General features: G+C 46.8%; 1 protein-coding gene across 2 annotated transcripts in view; it reads left to right on the forward strand.

Moving 5' to 3' along the window:
* The window catches only part of FUBP3 (far upstream element binding protein 3), a 31,974-nt gene extending 22,263 nt beyond the window's left edge, over positions 1–9,711 (forward strand). For both annotated transcript variants that reach the window (XM_039345159.1, XM_039345160.1), the window contains exons 12-19: positions 307–407; positions 621–762; positions 4,239–4,399; positions 4,875–4,948; positions 5,488–5,564; positions 6,133–6,204; positions 6,942–7,063; positions 8,076–9,711. In XM_039345159.1, the coding sequence (XP_039201093.1) occupies positions 307–407; positions 621–762; positions 4,239–4,399; positions 4,875–4,948; positions 5,488–5,564; positions 6,133–6,204; positions 6,942–7,063; positions 8,076–8,084 (758 nt within the window). In that variant the 3' untranslated portion in view covers positions 8,085–9,711. The remainder of the gene's footprint in view (positions 1–306; positions 408–620; positions 763–4,238; positions 4,400–4,874; positions 4,949–5,487; positions 5,565–6,132; positions 6,205–6,941; positions 7,064–8,075) is intronic.
* The last annotated feature ends 2,593 nt before the right edge of the window (positions 9,712–12,304 follow it).

Below are 12,304 nucleotides of genomic sequence, written 5' to 3' on the forward strand. Positions count from 1 at the left end.
GTGGTCACATGATCAAAATTCGGACGCTTGTTAACCAACTCATATCTATTCACTTAACAACTGCGTCACTAACTTAAGAACTAAGGTGATTCACTTAACAACAAAGGTTGTAAAATGGGGCAGAACTCCCCTTAGCAGTGGTTAGCAGTGGAAGTGTTGAGGCTCAGTTGTGGTCGTAAGCTGAGAACTCACTGTGGTGGCTGGGAGTCGGAGTCTGCAGCTCTTCACGTCACCAAGATTCTGCCTCTTTTTTTCCCTTCCTTCTGTGGTTGTTTCACTGGGCTTTTCTCTCTCTTTGTTCCACAGATGATGGCATCAGTCCAGAAAGAGTTGCACAGGTCATGGGCCTGCCTGACCGGTGCCAACACGCGGGTCACATCATCACCGAGCTCATCCTCACAGCACAGGTAAGTCAGGCCGAGCACCAGCAAGCTTAGGACTAAACAATTTCCTTCAAGTGCTTCTGAATGGGGCTGAACTGCTCTTCTGATGGGGGGGGGGGGGAGAGAGGTGGCGCTGCAGTTAGAGCACAGGATTGCAGGCGTGGTAGCAAGGGGATGAAATTGTTCCAGCACGCAGGCGTTTCCCACGTGGTCAGAGGTAGTCTTCTTCACTTCCAGGAGCGCGACGGTTTTGGGAGCCTCGCGGTCCCCCGGGGCAGAGGGCGCGGACGGGGAGACTGGAGCGTGGGCACGCCCGGTGGCATGCAGGAAATCACTTACACGGTGCCAGCTGATAAATGTGGCCTGGTGATCGGCAAAGGTGAGTGGCGGGGGAATGTCAGCAACTTGGTAAATGTGCACGAAGAAAAATCAGTCCTTGCGGCTTTAACCATCATCACCAAGAGCTGCTTGGCGCAGTGGTTGGAATGCAGCACTGCATGCAAACTCTGCCCGCTGCCAGCAGTTCGATCCTGACCGGCTCAAGGTTGACTCAGCCTTCCATCCTTCCGAGGTCGGTAAAATGAGGACCCAGATTGCTGGGGGCAACAGGCAGACTCTGTAACCGCTTAGAGAGGGCTGCAAAGCATTGTGAAGCGGTATATAAGTCTAAGCGCTATTGCTGTCCTCCTCACCCTGGCATTTCTCCCACAGTGCAGGGCCCACTTTTCGTATCGGCCAGTGCCACCTTGAGCGATTCAACGCAGCATCCGGGTCCAGCTGCCCGTTTTTCGCGTCTCCATGTAGTGTATCTGGGCATCTTTGCTGCAGCCTTCCACACTTGCCCTCTGTCTTAAAGTGGAAGGTGATGCAAGCCACGTTGTGGGATGCTGTTTGCAGGACATGGCCGTGGGAACGGGACAACTCGCCACGGGTCGATTAAACAATTCTATATAATTATTTAAAATATGTGAAAAAAAATATTTTAGTTTTTGCCATTCGCATTTCATTCCGTCCCTCCTTTTGCATCCTTCCTTTCATGGTTCTATAACTTTCCTGAGCTTCTTTCTTACCACCGTCGTTAAATGAATCGCAATTCTCCAAAGGAGGGAGCAAATCCCCTGGAAAACAACTTAGCAAAGTATCTTGGAGTTGTCCTCCACAGACACTTTCTCGTGGGGCAGGGTCGTGGGGGGAGGGAGGGGAGGCTTCAGAACGGCCGGTCAAGGGCCCAGTCGGGACAGTCTCGTAGCCTCCTCAAAAGCCCAGAGTTGGATTTCCATGATAAACCCCACCATCTCCGCAGCCACCTCCTTGTCACCGTTGGCTTTTAGCCTTGTTTGATTAATTGCTTTACGATTCTGTGTCCAGCTGTGGGCCCCCCTCTGTTTCCCGGTCAGGTTGAAGAAAAGCAGCCCCGTCCTGAATAGCTGTCTGCAGACAAGCACCATGTGTTAAGCGGGTGACTGCCTTTGTGAAAAGGGGGCGAGCGCTTTCTGGAACCGAATGCTCCATCTTGCCTTGCTCTCTTTCTTCGCCCCTCCAATCTTAGGCGAAGGGATTGAGCAGAATCTGCACGGAGAGGCTGGAATTGATATTTCCCCCGTCCTGGCGCCCAGGGACGTGAGTCGACTGGCGCATTTAAACTTTGAATCTGTCCCAAAACTCCCGTGGCCAAATCTGCTCTCCCGTGACCAAAGTTTGTTCGTCCCACCATTAAAATAAGGCCTGCTGTACGACGTAAAATTCTAGATGTAAAATACAAGATCAAAACATGAGCAAGTTAAATGGATCTTGCCCAGAAATTAGCAACGTTCCTTGAATTCTGCCGCTATGCCACAAAGTCCTCAAGTGTGCCCTGATCAGGACACAAAGGACGGGTGAGAAGGTAATGTTCATTTAATGTCCGTTCAGAATTACAACGGCACTGAAAAAGGTGACTTATCGCCCTCCAGGCACACTTGGCCGATAAAGAATTCTATTGACCATTTTAACATCTAACGTCGCGTGGTCAAAACTTAAATGCTTGGCAACTGACTCGTATTTATGACGGTTGCAGTGTCCCGGGTCATGTGATCACTTTTTGCGACCTTCTGACAAGCAAGCAAAGTCTATGGGGAAGGCATATTCACTTAAGAACCATGTTACTTAACCACTGTGGCGAGTAAAGTCGTAAAATGGGGCAAAATTCACCTAACAGGAACAGAAATTTTGGGCCCAAAGTCACCCAGCCACCTTTCATCCCTAAGGTGGGAGTAGAACTGGTGGTGCCTTCACCACCCTTCCCAAGACTCTGAAAATCAAACCCCGATTGCTGGCTTCGAAACTGGCAAGGAGGTAGAGCTTGCTGGTTTCTGCAACCAAGAGCAGGAAGGCGGGAAGCCTTCAAAACGGCCGATCCCAACCTGTTGCAAAGGGGCTTGTTTGCCTGCCTAGAGCAAATGTTCTCAGCTGCTGAACTAATTGGTCCATCTCCCCTTTGCCTTTGGTTCCTGGCCGCTCACCCGGGGCAGAGAGAGGGTCATGCGTATCACATCTGCCCGCCTCCTTTGGAGCAAGGCCATCCTCCCGCCTTGTGTGAAGTTTCCAGCCAAAGAATGGAGCCATTGTTAGCCGGTGGAGGAATCCTTTGTTAAGCAAATTTCATTAAGAAAGCGAGACCGAAGCCCTCCTCTGGGTATATCTTTCCAGGTCTCCTTCCCTTTGGGAGCTAAATTTTCATGAGTTGTGCTCCACCCTTCTACAAGCCCTTCCTTGTTGGGTGCTTTCTCTCCCAGAGATGGCAGGCAGAGGCTTTCCACCAGCCCTTGCTAGTTTTGGGGAGCCCTTTGGGGAATCGGGGACCAAACTCTTATAAGGCAGCGTGGCGGCATTTGTTGACCTGCAAATCAAATGCTGGCCTGGAGTTACTGGGATAGGGCAATTTTGCAGGAGGTCTCATGGTTGAAGTGTGACCTTGTTTCGTTGCGTCTTGCTTCCAGGCGAGATGGGTGGCCTATAAGTTGGATAAATAAAATCAAGTACGTTGCACCTATTGGGATACGGTCCTTAATCTCTGTTCTTGCAAGGGGGATGTTTTATATTTGAGTGCCATGTGGCCAAGAGTTTAGCTTTGTGAATTAATCTATTTTAGGGGCTTTGAACAAGATGCTAAACTCTGGAAGAGAATATTGGTAGCTCAGGGCTGATGTGTGGGGTCCTTGGTGCTCTCTGGGCTTGGATGTTTTCTTGCTGATGTGTTACTACCCAACTAGGCAACATCATCAGTACTAGGAGTGGAGTGGAGGGAGGAGGAGAAGGAGGAGGAGGACTGTGGGGTCCTTGGCGCTCTCTGTTGTTATCCTCACAGATATTTCACTACCCAACTACCCAACTGTTAGGAGGGAGTGGGGTTTGTGGGGTGGAGGAGGAGGAGAAGGGGAGAAGAAGGAGGAGGTTGAGGAAGCCCCATCACTGGAGGTCTTCAGGAAAAAATTGGACAGAACTTTGTCTGGGACGGTATAAGAATTCCTTCCTTGGGCAGCAGGTTGGACTAGAAGACCTCCAAGATCCCTTCCAGCCTTGTGATTCTAAATACTTGTGAGTCGCTGGGTCCTCCTTCACCCTTTCCCTGCATACCCAAAGCTCCAAGCTTAGCTGTCTCTTTGCTCTCTGGGAAAGAAGGGCCCCCACCTCCTGACCCCAAGTAGCCCAGGATCATGTCTAGCAGAAGAGGGTGCTGAATGCCCTCACCCTGGGTAGATTGTGTACCTTGGAAATATACACATCTGCAGTGGATTTGGGGGAAGGCCTTGGGCCATACAGCTTTCCAGGCGCACGTTCTCGCCCAACGTCTCCCTCACCTTTATCCTGCTGCAGGGGGTGAGAACATCAAGAGCATAAACCAGCAATCCGGGGCGCATGTGGAACTCCAGCGAAATCCGCCTCCCAACACGGATCCGAACATTCGGATATTCACCATCCGGGGGGTGCCCCAGCAGATCGAGCTGGCCAGACACTTGATCGATGAGAAAGTTGGAGTAAGTCCTCTTTCGTTTCATCGTCTCACCGTCTCCTGGTGACTGGTCCAAAGTCACCCAGTTAGCTTTCATGCCTAAGGCGGGACTAGAACTCACCGTCTCCTGGTGATTGGCCCAAAGTCAGCCGGCTTTCATGCTTCAGGCGATACTAGAACTCAGTCACCTGCTTCTAACCTAGCACCTTCACCACTAAACAATGGTACTAAATTGGAAGCTAAAGAAGACCAAGAAATACCCAGTTGGTGTCCATTTGAAGGCTGGTGCTACCATTTTCGTGTCTTTCCCAGTGGTGGGAAAGGACTCTGAATTTTCAGCAGTCCTGACTGCAGGAGACCCTGGGCCCATAGATGACGTCTCTCCCTTTCACCCTGGGTATCCCCGAGTCGCCCGCAGCCCCTGAATGCTTTCAGGGTCACCTTGTCATTCAGCCATGGAGCTTTTGGTCTAAGTGGGCCCCTAATGATGTCTTTTCCAGGGCACCAGCCTAGGTGGACCCGGAGGATTTAGCCAGGCTCCTTTCAGCCAGCCACCTGCGACAACTCATCAAAAGTAAGATTTTTTTTTTCTCTTTGTTTTTTTCTATTTGTTTCTCCCTGCCTGACTGGTGCTTGCAATCCAAGTACAGGTCTGTAATGTGGCATCCTTCTGGATGCTTTAAGGATGCAGACAAAGGCCATTCTCTGCTTTTGAAACCTGGGCCTTTGCTTCTCAAGGTCAGAATCAGCAGAGGGCAGTGCTCAAAGGTTTTGTGTTTTTGTTTTTTTTGAGGGGGGGGCAACGGGGGACAGAGGTCACAGCATCCAGGAGACAAAAAAGACAGGCCTTGTCATCCGAGAATTCAGCTTCTGCGTTGTTAGGTAGTGGTTGATTCACAGAGAGGAAGATTCAAGTCAGAGTTGCAATTACAATCCTCCACAGTCCTGGGTGCTCTCTGAGCTGGGTGGTTTTCTTGCAGACGTTTCATTACCCAACTAGGTAACACCATCAGTGCTAGAGCGGAGTGGGGTTTGCTCTCATTTTATATACTATAGCCGTGTCGGTACGAATGGAAGGACTCTGCTTCAGTAACGGTGGGTTGTCATCCACAGCGGTCCCCAGGCGTTCATGACCCAGGGCTGGGGCAGCACTTACCAAACATGGCAGCAGCCAGGGCAGCAGGTTCCAAGTAAGTATCTCCCTATGCTAGATTGTGTGTGTGTGTGTGTGTGTGTGTGTGTGTGGTGGGTACTTGGGGCAGTCTGGAGACCTGCAAGTCAACATCTCTCACTGGAGACAAAGCAGCGTTTTGCTTGCACGGGGATGTATTGACAGCTTTGCCCCCAAGCAAGATTCTGTTAATGTAGCCTAACCCTCACCCTAACCCTCAAATATTGGAAGACGGCTATCGTGTCTCCCCTAGTCCTTCTTTTCATCCAACTAGCTATGTCCGATCCCTGCAACCCTTCTTCACATGTTTTAGCCTCCGTCCCCTGATCATCTTTGTTGCTCTTCTCTGCACTCTGACGTATGTTCCCAGATAAAACAGGGAACAGTCAGCTCTGGCAAAGCCACATTCTGCCTTTGGGTGACATATCCTCTCCCTCCGGTAGTTGGAGGCATGGGATCCCAGATCTTCTTCTGAAAAGTTGATCCATAAATATCTCGAAGGAGTTCAGGCCCAGGAAGTGGATCCTGTCCTCGGTCCAGCCCCACTGTAACTTCTTCTTCTTCGTTCTTTGCTTCTCTTCGTCTAGGTCAGCAAAGCCAGCAGCAGAACAGCCAACCGGATTACAGCAAGGCATGGGAAGACTATTACAAGAAGCAGAGTAAGTAGACGGGCAATCTGGGAGACCCTCGACCGACAGGCAGGGATCAGGCTGAAGAACCTCCAAACACGGTTCCTTTATGTGTGCAAAAAACTTGGACTTAAGTTGTGGCAGCCAGAATAAAATACAGGTAAACCTCGATTTGGTGGTTAGTGACTGTTCAGTGTTAACACGGCACTGAAAAAAGGGACTTGAGGGCGTTGCAGCATCCCCAGAGTTCTGCCTGAGAAGAGACAGCATCGCCCAGAACTGCACAACAGGCAGGGCCAAACCTTCAGAAGGGATCCTCCCTAGTTTCTCAGGCTGTAAAGGAGGCAGTGGGAGTTTTGTGCCTTCACACTGGCAAGAGTCTGTGAATGTAGCTTTAGAGAACAGTCAGATAAGGGGTGGGACGTCCCAGAGCTGCATAACGGGCCGAAAAAGAAACTCAGAAAGGAACGGCTCAGGCTGCAAAAGAGACGGTGGGCGATTTGCACCTTCAGACTTGCAAGATTTTGTTAAGGGAGCTGTACAGCAAAGTAGAATTAGTTCATCTGCTCTTCCTGTTTCCCGAGTAAGACTGGCAGTGCCCACCCTTAGATTGGTCGAGCTTAGCATCCAGAGCGTTGCTGGCGAAAGAATGCTGGGCCCGAAGCAGGAATCCCCTTGGGGAGGGGAGGGGGGGCACTAGCTGCTTCCCAGCTTCCTCTTCGGCATCCCCTTTACCTCTCCTCTCTTCCTTCCTCCCTCCCTTCCAGGTCACGCTGCCACAGCTGTTTCCCAAGCCAGCAACCAGCCAGATTACACGATGGCGTGGGCAGAGTATTACCGACAGCAGGCGGCCTACTATGGGCAGACGTTAGGGCAAGCTCACAGCCAGGTGGGTGTTTCTCTCGCACGGAGTTCCCGTCTTTAAGCCCATCGGGCAGCTAATCGAATCCCTGGGCGCCCGGCGAATGAAAAGTGCAGCCTAGGAAAGCTGTTAATCGCTGGCCATTCACAGACAAGACGAAAGACAAAAAGAGACTTAATTTAATGGAAGTTGCCTCGTAGTAAGGTGGGCGGCTAATAAATTTACACTTTTTTTTTTTAAACAAAGAAATTGCAAATAAAGTCAACGGGTTACGCTCAGCCGAGATTCTTGCAGGCAGAATAAGCCGGTTTGTAGGAGACTGGATGGCCTCAAGGCAGCCGGGCTTTGACCTCTTGCCAGCCGACCGCAGAAACCAAGAAATAAAGTCAAGAATCCTCTAACAAAGAGTCCTCGGCTTACGGCCAGAATTTCTGTTGCCAAGTGAGGTTTGCCACAGTTGTTAAGTGAATCACCGCGGTTAAGTTAGCAACACGGTTGTTAAATGTATCTGGCTTCTTCCCCTTTGAGTTTGCTCATCAGAAGATCGCCAAAGGGGATCATGTGACCCCGGGACATCGCGACCATCCTAAAGACGAGCCAGTTGCCAAGCAGACGGATTTTGATCAGGTGACCCACAGGTAGCTGCTAGCTGCAACGGTCGTATGTGTGAAAAACAGTTTTAAAAAGTGACTTACGATGAGTTTTCACACTTAGGACCATTGCAGCATCTCTGTGGTCACGTGATCAAAATTCGGATGCCCGATTACACTTGACAACCACGTTCCTAACTTAGCATCTGTGGCAAGAAACATTGTAAAACACAGAGGGTTTTTTTAAGAAAAAGAAATTGCAAATACAGTTTAGCCAACTTTTGCCCAAAGCATTGGTGACATGGGGACTCCTTCAGTTGTAGGTGAGAAGTTTGCGTGGGTGAGGATGATGGGTCTGGTTGTCTTTCCTATCTGCAGGGTCAAATTAGGATGGAACATTTTTAATTCTGTTTCCCCTCACTTTTATTTTTTGTTCTTTGTTTTTTCAGGAGCAGTAGAACAACTGTTTGATTCTTCTTCCTTTTTTTCCTTTTCCTTGGAATCATTGTGGAAACAAACCTTTTTTGTAACAGAGGTTTCTAGATTTGCAACCGTTTGAAGACTCTTTCTTTCTTTCTTTCTTTCTTTCTTTCTTTCTTTCTTTCTTTCTTTCTTTCTTTCTTTCTTTCGTGAAACACTAGTGGTTAGGATAATCTATACTGAACTTTTTCTAAGAATCAGGAACAATTAGCAATGTGTACTAAACTTTATGGACATGCGACATCATTTTCTTCCATTTCCTTAATTTCTGCTTTTTGTTTTGTTTTTTGCTTTTCGGGGAGGATTCATTTCAAAAATTGTAAGGAAAAAAAAAAACAAAGTGAAACTCCGGGAACATGATTTGGAGGGAAGCCAACGAACAGCTGGCATCACAACTTTCCCCAAAGCTGTGACGTTTCAACAAATGGGTTTTTGTGTGTGCGCGCGTGTGTTTAGTTTTGTTGGGTTTTTTTCTTTTTTTCCCCATCTCTTCTCCTTGTACTTTGATTTTAAAATCTTTTTCTGTTGAAACAGAAAAAAAAACACGCTTGGAAGTCTTAGGTGGTATGTAACGAATTCTAAAAAGAAAAGAAAATGAATTTTTTAAAAAAAACAGTATTTAAATATTCTTAAATATGTAAATTCATTAAATATTTTACTTCTAATTTTTCTTGTACCTTGGCTGTCTTTTTTGATTTTATTGCATTTTTTAAAAAAGAAGAAACTGAATTATGCTATGTATTGTAATTAATTATGTGAATTCTTTATTGAGACAGTTGCTGTTTGCTGTCGAGCTCGTTTATCGCGGGGGGCATTTTATAGGGGCTGTATAATTTCTAGAGATCTAAAGGGTTAATATAAAAGCAATGTGTTAATTTTTTAGTGATACTGTTTTCCGTTCTATGTTTCCCTGGTTAGTTGCATTTGTAAATCTAAGACCTCCAAGCATCTTTAAAAAAAACAAACAAAAAAAAGAGCAAAATACTTTTTTGTCTATTTCAGAAATAAATACTGTTATTTTTAATATTAAGATGAAACTGCTATTAGTATCTTTAACAAGCACTGTGGAACATTAAATCCTATAAAATAGTAGTAACTATTTTTTAATTCCAGGGTGTGTGTTTGCTTTTGGCTTTTTATTTTTTTTTTCTTTGTTTTTAAGTATTTTCTTACCTTAATATTTGTCAAATTTTACCTAGAGGAAATAAAAATGAAATCTAGTATTAACCATAGGTATGTTCTGAATAATTTTTTGATTTAATAAAAGGGATAATATGGTTTCCAGTGTTTATTGTAGTGTTTTCTTGTACAGATAACAGTGTATTTTTAAAGAGAAAAAAAAAACGGAAGTAAAGCTATTTTTTTCTTGACATTTTTAATTGATCTATGGGACATTCCGTTTTGAATTGTATCGAAGTTGCTGTTTTAGGATCTTCCTTGCCCTCCCTCCTATTTCTTTATAATGCTTGAAATGTCTAACTGTATACAGAAAAAAAAATTGGATAATGTTCAGCATGATGTTTTAAAACGAAAATGTTCTTTTTATTTGACTGACAGTTGCATTTTACACTCTCTCTATAATAAAAAAAATTCCACACGATTACATTTCGGGCTGCTGTGTCGGTGTCCTCTTACACAAAAATCACATTTAAAATGGATCTCGGTTCCCCCTCTTTGTTTTCTGTCTGAATGTTGCCCTGGAGGCAGTTTGGGGTGTCTCTTTGAACCCTGTAGCTCCCGATAGCCGAGTCTCCTTCTCATCCTTCTCTTTTTTTCAGTACTAGAATTCACCGTCTCCGGGTGATTCTCCCAAAGTCACCCAGCTGGATTTCATGTCTACGGCAGTACTAGAGTTCACCGTCTCCGGGTGATTCTCCCAAAGTCACCCAGCTGGATTTCATGTCTACGGCAGTATTAGAATTCACCGTCTCCGGGTGATTCTCCCAAAGTCACCCAGCTGGATTTCATGTCTACAGCAGTACTAGAACTCAGCCATCTCCTAGTGATTAGCCTAAAGTCACCCAGCTGGCTTCCACGTCTATGGCAGAACTGGAACTCCCAGCCTTCTGCTTTCTGGGCCAGCACCTTAGCCACTACACCCAACTGGCTCTCTTGAGGGCCTCTGTCCTACAACACAATCCCTTTTCTCAGAGGTAGCTAAGTGCCTCTTGTGAATGTGTGGCTATCTCCATTGAATAAAGACGACATTCCTTACAATCCTTGGATTGTCCCCCAGTCAGAATTCAGAAGCCACCACTCAAAAGTTCCAAAATTTTGTGGGTGTCATCAGTAAGATACCTTTATCGTCCAGCATCCTAAAAAAAAAGGAAATTAGCTTCAGAGATCTAGCTCCACGTTGCTCAGTCTGCCCAAGCAAGGTGGACTAGCTTTTGTGCAAATGTCTCCTCTGTTTGATGTGATTGCATCGTCTTCTCTCCAGGATGTAGTCTTCTCGATCTTTTTCATCCTTTTGCTCAATGCTAGGAAGTTCTTTTGGGGAGCGGTGTCCTTCTCATGATGAAAAGGGAGAGTCAGCTTTGGAGAGGCTTGGAAAACATTTTTGGTTTTCTGCAGAACCTCAGAGAGGGATCCATCCAGTTTCGCTGCCTACAGTTTGATGGCGTCCAGTTCAAAGGGCCCCTTTCCATCCAATCTTCCACGCTCGCACACCTGCCTGAAACATGGTTACTTTCAGAAATCTTTCCATCACCCATAACCCGTCTTCTATTAATATTTTCCCCCTCCGAGCTTAAAGATTCCCAAAATCAAAGTCTCTCCTTCCTTCGCTTCTCTCTCTTTCCTCATTCTTAGCCTTGCCAATTTCACCAGCTTTGCCAGCCTCATCCTGGACCTTCCTTTCTATTTTGCAAAACCTGGGAGATCGGCCGTCCTTCAATTTACCTCCTCTGGCATCTGCTCTTACCATTTCTATTCTTTTTTTCTCGACCCCATCTGCAAAAGTGGCAGTGCTTAGGGTGGGGAGGGGGCTGTTGTTGTTGAAAGCCGGAAGGAGAGAAAGGAAGACCCAGTGAGGGGACAGAGGGAAGATGGCATCTTTTAAAAGACACCTCCAGAGAATCGAGGCAGGAACGGGAAGGGGAAAACGCCATTTGGGCAGAGAGAGGGAGGGAGGGACACGGAGATGGTGAAGCTCCAGATGAATGTCTGATGGAGATGAGAGGCCTTCTCCTAATTCATTTCCCAAGCTCTGTGCCAAAAGAACATTTGGCCTGTTGCTTAATGAACTCCAAGGTGTCTCTTAATTGAAGCCGATGCATTGGTGCCCTTCCACCCTGAACCGTAAGTGCTCGGAAAAAGCCAAGGAGATGCATTTTCTTAAATGTTATCTGTAAGTACCGATGAGTGGGTCCCTGGTGGAATATCCTTGATATGAATTATGGAACCCGGCTCTTATGCAACCTTCATTTTCATGCCCCCCCTCCCTTTTTTTCAAATATCTGCTGGGTGGGGCCGCCCGGCACGGAGGCCTCCAAGACCAATCCAGCCATTAGGAATGTGAAGCTGCTCTTTTTTTTTTTTGTCAGCAGACTCGTGTCGAGGAAGAACACTTAAGGGTTTGAAATGATACCAAATCTAGTAATGGGCTTTCATCTGCTCTTCGTCTCCCCCATCAACGGCCACCCATGACCACATCGGGCCATTCGCCGCATTAGAGACATAGAGTTGTTTTTGAATGTGGCATCACAAAAAGAGCCAGTGGTTTACTTTGGGGAAATCGTGTCTGCCTCCATTAACGTTGGCTCCATGTCTTCACGGCGATTATGGACAACCTGAGCTGGATTTTTTTTCTGAATACTTGATGTAGCCAAGTCTGATTAGACACCCAATTGTGCAGAAACTCTGGGTGTACATGCAAAGAGACAAGAGTCGTCTTCTTCATCATTGTTTATTAGCCATGGCTTCCATCCTGCGGCAATATTTGTAACTCCATCAAAGAGCTACATCTGCCTCGCCCAGATCCTTAGCAAGCAACAGGTGAGCAAGAATGCCAGATCCAGTCTAAATATCTGCTGACTGGGAGATGGGTTAGTTTACCAACATCTGGAAGAGGATCAAGTGATTATTACCACACAGAGAGCAGTTCTCAACGATGAGCTTCTTTGTAGGAGAAAAGGAAAGCGTGTTCTTCCTTCTCGGGAAAAAGGGTTAAAATAGCTATATTTACATGGCAGAAGAG

Source organism: Crotalus tigris, unplaced genomic scaffold, assembly GCF_016545835.1.
Source record: "Crotalus tigris isolate CLP2741 ecotype Arizona unplaced genomic scaffold, ASM1654583v1 scf7180000017940.1788314, whole genome shotgun sequence".
NCBI classification, from domain to species: domain Eukaryota; kingdom Metazoa; phylum Chordata; class Lepidosauria; order Squamata; family Viperidae; genus Crotalus; species Crotalus tigris.